This window comes from Globicephala melas, chromosome 10 (genome assembly GCF_963455315.2).
Source record: "Globicephala melas chromosome 10, mGloMel1.2, whole genome shotgun sequence".
Lineage (NCBI taxonomy): Eukaryota > Metazoa > Chordata > Mammalia > Artiodactyla > Delphinidae > Globicephala > Globicephala melas.
Window position 1 is genome coordinate 75,912,867 of NC_083323.1, and position 13,367 is coordinate 75,926,233.

The 13,367-nt window shown below is 37.7% G+C and overlaps 1 protein-coding gene across 8 annotated transcripts in view; it reads right to left on the bottom strand.

Moving 5' to 3' along the window:
- FGD4 (FYVE, RhoGEF and PH domain containing 4) overlaps window positions 1-13,367 on the bottom strand; it is a 197,019-nt gene that overhangs the window by 2,794 nt on the left and 180,858 nt on the right. For all 8 annotated transcript variants that reach the window (XM_060306019.2, XM_060306013.2, XM_060306017.2 and 5 more), the window contains 6 exons: window positions 12,753-12,925; window positions 9,448-9,478; window positions 9,138-9,230; window positions 8,672-8,797; window positions 4,005-4,145; window positions 1,135-1,275 (listed from right to left, as the gene is read on the bottom strand). In XM_060306019.2, coding sequence (XP_060162002.1) covers window positions 1,135-1,275; window positions 4,005-4,145; window positions 8,672-8,797; window positions 9,138-9,230; window positions 9,448-9,478; window positions 12,753-12,925 — 705 coding nt within the window. The remainder of the gene's footprint in view (window positions 1-1,134; window positions 1,276-4,004; window positions 4,146-8,671; window positions 8,798-9,137; window positions 9,231-9,447; window positions 9,479-12,752; window positions 12,926-13,367) is intronic.

Below are 13,367 nucleotides of genomic sequence, written 5' to 3' on the forward strand. Positions count from 1 at the left end.
CTAGAGATTATCATACTAAGTGAAGTAAGCCATATAAAGACATATATCATAAAATAAATAAATTTTAAAAAAGACATATATCATGCGATATCGCTTATGATATATATGGAATCTAAAAGAAAAAAAAAAAGACAACAGATGTACTTATTTCCAAAACAGAAAGAGACTCACAGACACAGAAAACAAACTTTGGTTACCGAAGGGGAAAAGGGGGTGGGAGGAGGGATAAATTAGGAGGCTGGGATCAACATATATACACTACTATGTATAAAATAGATAACCAACAAGGATCTGTATAACACAGGGAACTATACTCGATATTATGTAATAACCTATAAGGGAAAAGAATCTAAAAAAGAAATATATATATATATATCTGAATAGCTGTGCTGTATACCTGAAACTTACCCAATATTGTAAATCAACTATATTTCAATTAAAAATACATACATACACACACACACATATCTCAGCATTTTTAGTCTATTTCTAAAATAAAGTTTTACTAGCACTTAATGTAGATATAGGCTAAAACACAAGAGGTACATGAAAATTTTTATATGTTTCCAGGTGAGTGCACAATTGATTTAAGTGTTGTTGGTTTTTTAAGCACAACACGATCCATAGTGCCTGGTGCATGTCTGCTGTTCCCATATATTTATCTCAGATTCGTTCACATAAGGTCTCAAAAAATTGTTATTGGATAATGTTAATCCAAGGTTGATTTAAATTCACCTTCTCACATTCCTTTCTTTTTCAAGTATCCCTCCATGCAGGGAAAAAAAAAAGGCTTACTAATATTTCCCATCATTAAAAATGCTCCTTCTTCTTGCCTCTCCCTCTGATTCAACCTCTTCTCCCCGTGCCCTTTCCTAATTCAACTCACATTTTCTCAAACCCACTAAATAGGAATGAGAGAAGGGGGCAAATGATTCACAAGCTGAAGAAATTATTGGCTATAGAAGGAATCAGTCTAAATAAACTTGAATTTTAGTTACTTATTATTTTTCAATTATAATGAAAAATAGTGAAACTGTGTGAATTCTCTTGTTCTACAGAGAAGTAATGGAAGGATTTTAAGTTCAGTGTCTACTGGCCTCCCTCCGTCCCTTCAGAAAGATGAAGTTTAGATACCTGGGGGGCACCATACATGTACAGCACAAGAGGGTCTTGTTTGGGGATCACACACCAAGCTTTCTGCCAAGGTTTTGACTTTTCCATATATTGAAGAAAACTGCACACCACACTGTTTCCAGACACTTCTGCAGATTCGATCTAGAAAATACGATGGAAAGAAACAGTGAGAGAGAGTGAATGAACACAAAATGAACCAGATAGAGAGGTAATTCAACTTAAGGTAACATTCATAAATTACAATGTGTTTACATAAAATGTCTCCTGGGATTGTCTAGAGAAGGTTATCTGCAATTATTATTTAAACATTCATCTAGATCCATGATGAATTAAGTCAATTTTAACTGTATTACCAGACCTGTAATTTAAATAAAATTAAACATTTATTGACTGCTTACTATGAAGGCACTTTTCTTAGCTCACTACTTATATCATTTAATCCTCACACCAACACCAAAAAGTTATTACTTGCATTATTATGAGGTTTAGAGATGAAATAGCTTTCCTAAGATTTAGGAATTGGTGTGCTCGGATTTGAGTCTGGACCCAGAGTCTGAACTCTTAGCCACAATGCTATACCAACGTCACTATGTAAGAATGCAATAGCAAAAAGGCAAATACTTACCAGCAACCTTTGTTCTATACCTGAGATAATTTTAAAGTTTTTTAAATTGCAATAACTCTTTGTGGAGCCATGTACGGTTTTCTGCTTTGTCTCCAAATACGTAAATCACTGGCTAAAAAGGGAACAAAACCCTTTGACTAAATGATGGTTTCTATTACACATATCATGGAAAGTAACTGGTTTGCATCTATTTTCTATCTCTCAAATCCAGTGTCATCCACTGAACAGTGCTGGTTTGCAAACTGCTTTTCTACCAGTTCGAGATAAGCACAGAAAGCAAGAGTAAGCATTTAGAAACTTTTATAGCAATCTGACTTGTGATGATACCCAAGCACATAATTGTGTATTTTACAAAAATACTGAGCTGTGATGGTTTAGAAAGTAAAACTGGCCCTTCATCACAGATAGTTTAAGAAGCATTGACTGGCAAACAATGGACTGCTAGCCCACCACCTGTTTTTATATGGCCTGTGAGGTAAGCAGAGTTTTTACAGATGACCATTTAAAATCAATCTGATGATCTAGAATACGAAAACTTTGGACTCCAACTAAGTGAAATGTTATCTCCCCTCCCCCAAAGGAATTCCATACTTCTTATTACCATATTACAAAAATTATACTAAATTATTACTTTTAAATTTGTCAATAAAAATTTGAGAAAATTTGTTTTCTCTCTTGTTTTAGAAGTAATATTTTCAGTTTTGCCTTTCAGCTTGCAAAGACTAAAATAGTTTCTCTCTGCCCTTTTACAGAAAAAATTTGTTGATCCTTGGTCTAGAGGACATAACAAACTAGTTGTTATGAGTAAGTTTCAAATATATATGTATGTGTGTGTGCATATGCACACATCCACACTTATCTTCTACTTACGGACTTCACACTATAAATACATTTGATTAAATGTGTTAACCTAAAAAGTAATTGATTAATTTTCCTCTAAGTACAGGTTTTTCTAGAAAACTACCTAGAGATTTTTATTTCATAGATACAGCCTGAAATGCACTTCTTAAAACAAGTTATTTGACTCATTATTCTATGCCAGTCTCATCCATTGCTGCTGTTCAGTCTTTCGAGACTGTGTTTCTGGAAGCTACTGAAGCATGTCTTTCCACCTTCCCTGCCAGAGAAAGTCCACTCTGGTCTGCCATACAAGCAACATCTATATCCTAGAAGAATGCAGAGTTATAGTTTGTGGGCCTGTACTTTAACCTCAAGTGGACCTTGAAGTTTATGATCCTTCTTCAGTTAACAGAAATGACTTTTTGTATGTTTATACAGTGTAGGGTTCAATAAACACTCATTGATTCTTAAATAAATTGTAGAAATTCTTAATAAACCAAGTCTGTCTATGATTTTAGATACATAAGAGTTTTTTTTTGATACATAAGAGTTTTGATCATGAGTTTATTCTTCACATAATTCCAGGCTATCTTGAACTTTCTGTCAAAAAGCCCTTATTATGTAGTTTATTACTTATGTTGTTAATATCTTTGGGTGTAAAACTTATTTCAGATACTAGTCGCATTACAGTTCCTAGGTTTGGGAGGTCTGAATTTATCTAAAACATGAATCAAACTTACTTGTGAGACATTTCAGTAATATTTCAACGTAGTTCTCAGATTACTGTCACTGGCCATTAAATGATTCTTTTAATGCAATAAGTTGGAAGAGTTTTTCAGGTAATAAGACTTTAATCTAAATTTTAATAATATCATACAGTATTTTCAAAGCCAATATGATGAAACTGAGAGAAAAGCTTTCCTCTTAAAAAAAAAATATAGTAGTAAGTTGGGCATTAGAAGAGATGTCAATTAATACTCTAATATTTGACCACAGCTACCTTCACAAAATCAATACACAATCAGCCCTCCATATCTGTGGATGTAGAACCTAAGGATATGGAGAGCTGGCTGTATCACGCCACTGTATATAAGAGACTTGAGCATCCGCGGATTTTGGTATCTGTAGGGGTCCTGGAACCAATCCCCCGCAGATGCCAAGGAAGGACTGGATTTACTCTCAAATGCACATTGGTTAACATAGCACTGTCCCTCATCTTTCTGTACAACTGAGCATGACCGCAAGAGTCAGCAATAGAACAAAAATATAAATCTTGCTCATCATAGTCCAAATTATTAAATACTAAGAGAAATAACAAAATATATTATTTGTATTCTTCAGAGTTAAAAAAATTCTGTTTCTAGTATAAAAATCTGAAAGATATCCAATATTTAATATTTCATACCTCTAAAATTCCTTTTCTTTTCTTTTCTTCACTGTCTGTGAATCCACTTATTATCTGATAACAGTCTTTACAAACTTTGCTCAATTTACCACCATCATACTCAAGTTGAGCTTTATAATCAGAACACTTCCAACAAACCACCTTAAATTAAGAAAAAATAAAGAAGAGTGAATAATCATATTTTAAAAATAACAAGATTTAAGCAATAATCAGTTATAGGTAATAATAAATGAGAAAAAGTTAAATGTAAAGGGCAAATTTTTATCAGACTAACAATATCCCCATGAACATTTGGAGTATTTGTCATGTATTATAATGCTGTTTGTGATGGGCTCTGCTTGCTCATCCTTCTCTTCCTGGCCCTAAAGGTAGGAGCTCTTCAAAGGCTTGGTCCAGACCATTACACTTCATACCTCTGGACGTTTTATATCTTCCCCAAGTGAATTCATGGTCTACCTTGCTCCCAGCTTTCTCCTTATCACACTTCGTCCCTCCCAACCTGTTCCCCTCTCAGAGTACTCTCTATCGCTGGAAATAGCACAGCCTCCTAACCAGTTATGGCAAGTCAGAAACCTAGGAGTCATCCCGATACCTCTCTCTACCTCACCCCGTAGATTCACCATGTTATAAAGTCCTGCTGATTTTATCTCCTAGATATTTTTTCAATCTGTCCATTTTTCTACATCTTCCTTGCAATTACCTGAGTCCAAGCTATCAATGTCCTGGTTTGGACCATTATAGCCTCACGACTGGTCCTTGTAGCATTCCTACTGGAGTCCAGGCCACTACTCTAAGATCCCCTCCAAGCTATTTTCCAAATGGCATCAGATGCTTCCTTAAAAATGCTAATCTGATATATTTCTCTTCTATTTAAATTTCTTTAAAGTCTTCCCTTTGCTCTTGGATAAGGAACAAATTCTTAACCATGGCCTATAAAGTCCTGCATGATTTACCTCTCTTACTCTATCTTCAGTGACACTGGCTTCTTACAGCTCCTAGAGTGCTCTGTTCCCTCCCTCTCTCATCTCTGCTTCAGTGAGTTAACTCTTGCTCATCCTTCAGATACTGACTCAAATTTCACTTCCTCAAGGAAGACTCCTCCAACTTCCAGAATACAGCCCATCTCTTATCACTGTGCTATTAAAGTTCCATGTGCTTTTATTTTTTTTTTTAGAAGATGTTGGGGGTAGGAGTTTATTAATTTTTATTTATTTATTTTTGCTGTGTTGGGTCTTCGTTTCTGTGCGAGGGCTTCCTCTAGTTGTGGCAAGCAGGGGCCACTCTTCATCGCGGTGCATGGGCCTCTCACTATTGCGGCCTCTCTTGTTGCAGAGCACAGGCTCCAGACGCGCAGGCTCAGTAGTTGTGGCTCATGGGCCTAGTTGCTCCGCGGCATGTGGGATCCTCCCAGACCAGGGCTCGAACCCGTGTCCCCCGCATTAGCAGGCAGATTCTCAACCACTGTGCCACCAGGGAAGCCCTCCATGTGCTTTTTGCATGCACTGATCACAATTTGTAATCATATACTTGTGTGATTTTTCGATTAATGTTTGTCACCCTAACTAGGCTGTAAGCTCTATGAGAAATTGTCCTTGTGTATTTTGCTATTTATAGTACCTGTTTAAAAAATAACCTTGCAGTTTAAAAAATTATCTTCTTGGGGACTTCCCTGGTGGTCCAGTGGTTAAGAATCTGCCTTCCAGTGCAGGGGACGTGGGTTCAATCTCTGGTGGGGGAACTACGATCCCACGTGCTGTGGGGTAACTAAGCCTGCGCGCTGCAATTACTGAGCCTGCGCACTCTAGAACCCATGTGCCACAACTAGAGAGCCCGTGCACCACAACTACTGAACCTGCATGCTCTGGAGCCCACATGCCACAACTAGAGAGAAGCCTGCGTCCTGCAATGAAACATCACACATGCCACAACAAGGATCCCGTGTGGTGCAACTAAGACCTGATGCAGCCAAATAAATAAATAAAATTATCTTCTTGCTTCTAGAAGAATATTTTCCCTCATTTATAGTGGACAAACTATATTTAAGAAATTAAATATTAGTAAAACTTTCGGTTTAGATTCATATCATGTAAAATTCATAATAAAAAATTGTTCATTGTTTTCTCATACTTCCAATGAAATTACACTAGGATTTAAAATTAGACATGTCTGTAACTGCAAATTCATATCAACTAATATTTATTTTCAAAGTATGTCACAGTACATTCATATTTTTGTTTGTTTACTGAAAGCAAGTATGTCAATATCTGAAATCATTTCAAGCAAACTCAATGAGAGATTTAAAAAAGTCTTACACTGAGGGGGGAAAAAAAAGATGTTTGCTACCAATTTGATTTTGATTATAAAACTGTCTCACTGAGTCAAAACTTAGGTAAAAAGGAAGAATAAATCTGCAATGTAATTGAGAATAATCTGAATGTACTATCAATAAAAACTGTTGCACGAAAGCATACTAATAATACATTCAGTCATGACACTACAATGCCTACCCTTCTCTATGCTTATGTGTTGCTTTTTAGAAGAAAGTATTAATCTTCAACTTGGTTTACAAGGCCCTCCAAAACCTACTGCTACTTCTCTCCAACTTCAGGTCATGCTTTCTTCCTTCTCACTCTTTCCATATGAAACAATTCAATCCCTGAAAACCTGTCAACTGCCTTAGCTGGCTTGAGTTGCTGAATCTTGTTAGAGATATTTCATTCCATTAAATGGACTAGTGTGTCCTTTTAAATTTATAACCATAAACCTCTAATAGGCATCTTTGTTTCTTTGGTAGGCTCATTTTTTCCTGCCCAGAGACAACTATTACATACTTAGCTCTCTTTCTCAAATCTCCCCCCTCCCTCTTACTTCCCCCTTCACTTTCAGATGATGACTCTTCCTCATACTTCAATGAATATATAGATATTATCAGACCTAAATTCCCTCATTTCCCACCACCAAATCAAAAACACACCCACATTTCCACTCATCTTTCCCTTTATCCTTTCCGTTATAATGGAGGGAAGTTTCCCTCTCCCCATCAAAAGTCTGAACTTCTACTTAAGCTACAGGTTCCATCTCATATTTTCTCAAAGTCATTGACTCCTTTGGTTATTATTTATCTTTCTATTTCTTAGATTGCTCATTATGCTCCAGCTACATGACCTTTTGGCAGTCTCAAGAATAGATCAGGGCTTCCCTGGTGGCACAGTGGTGGAGAATCTGCCTGCCAATGCAGGGGATATGGGTTTGAGCCCTAGTCCCGCAAGATCCCACATGCTGCACAACAACTAAGCCCATGTGCCACAACTACTGAGCCTGTGCTCTAGAGCCCGTGGGCCACAACTACTGAGCCCACGTTCCACAACTACTGAAGCCCGCATGCCTAGAGCCCATGCGCTGCAACAAGAGAAGCCACTGCAGAGAGAAGCCCATGCACCACAACGAAGAGTAGCCCCCACTCACTGCAAATAAATAGAAAGCCTGTGTTCAGCAACAAAGACCCAATGCAGCCAAAAATAAGTAAATAAAGTTATTTTTAAAAATAAAAAAATTGGGCTTCCCAGGTGGCACAGTGGTTGAGAGTCCGCCTGTTGATTCAGGGGACATGGGTTCATGCCCAGGTCCAAGGAAGATCCCATATGCCATGGAGTGGCTGGGCTCATGAGCCATGGCCGCTGAGCCTGCGCATCCAGAGCCTGTGCTCCACAATGGGAGATGCCACAACAGTGAGAGGCCCGCGTACCGCAAAAAGAAAGGAAGGAAGGCAGGAAGGGAGGGAGGAAGGGAGGGAGGGAGGAAAGGAAAGGAAAGAAAGAAAGGAGAGGAAGGAAGGAAGGAAGGAAGGGAGGAAGGGAGGGAGGGAGGGAGGGAGGGAGGGAGGAAGGAAGGAAGGAAGGAAGGAAGGAAGGAAGGAAGGAAGGAAGGAAGGAAGGAAGGAAGGAAAAATTTAAAAATTAAAAAGAATAGATGAAGCTCTATCTTACCTCAGGGCTTTTGACATACAACTCTCACTGCCTGAATGCTCTTCCTGCCTTCTTTCTTTTTTGTTTTTTTTTTTGCGGTACGCGGGCCTCTCACTGTTGTGGCCCCTCCCGTCGCGGAGCACAGGCTCCGGACGCACAGGCTCAGTGGCCATGGCTCACGGGCCCAGCCGATCCGCGGCATGCAGGATCCTCCCGGACCGGGGCACAAACCCGTGTCCCCTGCATCGGCAGGCAGACTCCCAACCACTGCACCACCAGGGAAGCCCCTGCCTTCTTTCTTATGGTTAGCTCTTTCTCACCTTTTAGGCATCAGCTTAAATATCAAACGCCTCAGATAGGTCTTCATTTTTCTAACTAAAATTGGTTCCAAATCCTCTTCCATTACCGTTATTCCCCATTTTAACTTCTTGATTTCTTATTGCATTTATAGTCATTTGAAATGCTTGTCTGTTAATCTGGTCTGTTTTCTCCATTAGAATGTGAGCTCTGTGAAGCTGGCTACCATTTTGCTTACCAGTTTTTCTCCAGGACCCAGCACAGTGCTTTGCATAAAGTTATCACCAACAAAAGTTTATCAACTAAGTGATTTATTGAATGATTTCTTTGTGTTTTTCCAAGTTAATGATTTTACAACACTTATATAGTGACTAACAACCTTAATGACCAAGAAAGCTCACATACATGTCCACATGCTCGACAATGATGCCTTCTCCTCGTCAGGGCATTAAAAGGCTCCTTGCATTTCATACACATTGTAACTTCATTATCTCGGATCCATCTTGGGGCTCTTTTTCCTAGCTCAGCAGTCTAAAAAGGAAAGAGATTCAATTTTAATGGCAAAAACTGTCATTTCCATCCATCCATCCATCCGTTCATTCATTTATTTATTTTAAAAAGAATTTTAACAACATTGCTCATACCATGTTCTGAAACTCAAGATCCAGAAAAAGAGAGAGAAAAAAAAAAGTTCAAAGACATTGAAGCAGCATGAAAAGGCACTCTATTGTATTCATCTAAGAAGAAATGAGATCCTGTCCAAATAGCCAGTTTTGGCAATGCACAGGGAAAAGACTGGGTAACAAAATAACTAGATAGATCTTCTGCAACTGCAAAGAGAAAAGAACTTAAAGAATTTAATTCAACTTACAGAAACCTCTGAGTGAATGTCATTATCCTTGGCAATTGCATTTCTGAAGGTTTCATGCCTCTGATGGAAAGCATCAATAGTCTCTTGAAGTGCCTAAAATATACATGAAATTCAAAGCAGATATTAAAGTATCACATGCAAATTAATAAAAACACTTTATTAAACAAATATTTAGGATGGAAATCACCTTAAAAATTAAATGACCTTATTCTGATGACTACAATATGTGCATAATACAACAATATGTGCACATCTGGTACACATACAGAGGTTACCACAAAACAAAAATGAAAATACAAATCAGGTTTACCTTGATCCATTCTTCTTTGTCTTGCTCAGAACTAAAACAAACAACAATGAAAAATTAAAGTGAATAAAGAGAACATTAATGAGTTATACCTGGTGCATACAACTGTATTTATGTTAGTCCAACTTTCTGGAAAATTCAGGGATGTCCAAGAAGGAGTTATAATAAAAATTAAACAGAATCTCTGGCAATTGAACAAATGAATTCATAAACATAGTTTTATACCATCCACTTACTTTGGTACACATAACTTTTTTTTTTGGTACACATAACTTTTGATGGAGAGAGTTAAGTTTGGCTTCTATTAGTTTAACCACCATCATCTAGTTGTATATATCAGGTATCTGTAGATCTAGCATTATACTAGATATAGGCCTAGTCTTCCAATTCACCTTTATGAAAACACATGAGGCTTTGAAAGGCTGCTAGTCACAACCCATCTTAGAAAAGATTGCAATTATCCTTGAGACTATAAATTACCTGTGTAAAGCCTTAGGGAGCTATGTAACATTTCCTTTGGTAAACAATTTAATTCTATTTTGCTAGGCTTCAGGCAATACCATACCTAATTCATTATAGATAAAACACAACGAAGATTTAAATGCCTGTAGGAAGGAGGTTTCACAGATTAATGAACCCCAGTATTTAATAATTTTCTGTTGGGAAAAAATTTCCCTTTTAGCAGACTTTGTACTCAGTAAGATCTCCAAACTGAGGGATTGTGAAGAGTGGGCTCTATTTGTTTGCATGTATTTGGTAGGCATGGGCTAAGTCTGAGTCCCTGTCCCAGCCTGAATGTCACATGCCACAGTCCCACAGGTATCACATATGTATAAGTCTGTGATCATACCATCCATGTGACACCATCCATCTTTCTCACAAAAACTGAGTATCATGATGTGCCAGGAATACTGCTGGAATCCGTGCATGTCAAATGTAAGATTCTGCTTATATTTCACCTGGGGATCCTGAACCAAGAACCTTGGTGGGGGCAGGGGCTTTAATCTTGCCCCTCAAAAAAGGTTTCTCCCTAATGCTATGCCCCGCCCCCACAAAATCAGCTCTATTGCTCTGGAAGCATAGTTATTTGCTAGCTGCTTTTAGCCTTTTAAATGCAAAGTAACTTGACAAGTCTTTAATGCCTTTTGTTTTACTTTCTCAATCATGGCAGATTTTTAAATTTACTCCTTTGTTTAATTTACTCATCACTATATTTTTATATCCATTTAGCAATAGAAAACCATTGAATAAAAACTACATAAAATAATTTTGTTTCAAAAGTTTATATTCTTTTGAATATGGAAGGGGAGGCAGAGTGTGAGAGGTCAGTCTTCAGGCTGACTTATTTAATAAGAAAAGTAGAACATTTTTTTCTGTGTTGGCTTCAGAAGTGAATTCTCTTTAAATATCACCAAATATATACCCAATTTGGGGTTCCATGTAATCCTTCAGACTTTCTGAGAATTTCAGTGTTTGTCTACATTCTTGAGAGAGTCATAATAGACCAGAAGATAAGTAATCACACTTCATTCAGATCTTCAATTCATCATATAATCATAAATACAACTAAAGCAATGAGATTAGGGGAATAAGAAATTTAAGAAAAAATGAATGTGTTTTCAGTACTAATTGGAATGTATCCAATAGTGCATATTGGAACTCTACAAAATGATAACTGCCTGTACTTAAGAAAAGTTTTCATGAATCAGCCCCATCCTGAAGCAAAAACAGCCCAACCTGCTAATGGAGGGGGGCTGGAGTCCGTCTCAACTCAGGCAACCCAAGAATCCTTGATAATCTCTCTTCTGCTGTTCAGACACATCTCTTGGGTTTGCAGATTTGGAACTATGCTGATATTCAGAGCCAGCAGAACCTTCATTCATCTGTAATGAAGACTTCTATGATGATCAGAACAATTGATGAGTCTTCTCTGTGGCCAGGGCCAATCATTCAGGGAGTCAACCACTGAGTGAGGACTTAGGTCAGGGGCTTCCAAGTACAGTAACATAAATTGTTCTCTTGGGTTTGATGTCTGGGGTCCAAATCCCACCATGATAAAGTAGGAAAACCATAACATCCAAGCCAAGTCCTCTACCATTTGAACTCATGCTTGAAATGCTGCCTCCTAATCCTCAGGGCAGCCTCCTGGCAGCTCCCTAAGTAATACAGCTTCATTATATATTTTCTGCGGGAAATCAAAGAACTGGCTAGGTATTTCTTCAAACTTTCCTAACCTGCCACATGTTCCATATCTATAATCACCAATTCCCTGGCTCCCTGGGTACAGATTCCTATTAAAATAATTTATTCTCTTTTGAAAATGTGAAGTTTAAGCTCGTACATAGTTACTAAACACAAATATCCAGGATGAGTTCACCTAAGCAGACAGAACCACATGCTATTGGTGCAAAGGAATAGAAAGGAACAGAAGGGCTCTCTGATTCTCCATGGATTCTAGGGTATGAAAACCATCAGAGCTGGGATCAGTAGTTAACCTCTGATCTGTGAACTTTTGGTGGATCTCAATTTTCACCATGCTAGGTTTTTTTTTTTTTTTTTATAGGATAAATGGATGACAGTTTCCTAAAGCAGATATTTTAAAACCTGACAGCACTCTGTCTTCTAGAGGTTCATGCATGAGGTAGCTGTGATCTACTACAGTGGTTCTCATGTTTTGTTCCGTTTTTTTTCTTTCCAAACAGGGTTACGCTAGGGGGATGGATGCTAGGCCTCCAGCTCTTTCTCTCCCACTCAATAAGCATATAAGAAGAGCCACCCCTTCCAGAAGTCCTGGTTGCTAGAGGCTACTAGAGCCCCAAATGGCCCCCCTTCATGTATCCTCAACTGTGGCAGGAGAATCATCTTTTCCAAAATGCCTCCCAAATGATTGATTTCCAAAATCATTCTCTCCATCAAAGTGCCATTAGGTCCTATAAATGCAGAGTCTCTGAAGGACAGATAGTTAAAGCTTCAACATTTATCATGAAATAATAAACATCAATAAACATTTGTGGACCAAAAGGAGGGATGGCGGAAAAAGGTTAGAGAACTTTTTCCTAGAAGACTCAAAACTTTGGCTTGAATGCAACAATTTGGTCACTTTAATTTACTGAATGCTTACTGTCTGAAAAACCACTATCCTAGGCACTACAGAGGAACCAAAAGGGAAGACATAATTCTTGACTTTCAAGAGCTTACCTCTTTACATTTATGTCCAACCAGATATGGAATAGATCCTCAGAATTATTTTGTCCTACGATTTATTCCGATTCTTTTGTAAAGTTGTGAGAGAGGAATGGTTCTCTTACCTGGCTTGCAGTTCCAGTGTTCTCTCTTTCCCAGATACCTGGAAAGTGTGTGGATATTCCTCATTGTGAGTCTCTACAATTTTCATTCCATCAATGCCAACCCTGGTTCGAACTGTGAATTTAGAGCCCACCAAGCTGAATCTTGGCACGCAGTACAGCAACATGTTGTTGAACTGCAAGAAGGCAGAACACATGTCAAAAAAAAGGAAAACGAAGACAGAGGAAAGTGACCAATATTGAAAGTAGCCCTAGACAAAAATTCCAGGGAATACCATACTTTCTATGTGAGAAAAATTACTTAAATACCAGAGAGCTTTTATGCTTGTATCAGAATTGTCATATTTTAAAATTTGTAACATATATTTCCCCTCTGTGTTGGTTCATAAATATTTTATTAATATTTAAGTAAACCAATCATCATTTTGTATTAGTAAGGAAATTAGTTAAGGAAATTAAGCTCAGCAATAATTTATTAAGGACCTCTATATACAAGAAACTGAAGTTCTCAACCATGTAAGTTGAAGACAAAAAAATTTCTAACTGTTATGTCAGGCAACAAGTCTACAACAGCTGTTAGAGGAAAAGATTAATATTTAGCAATTATTTTTACCAATG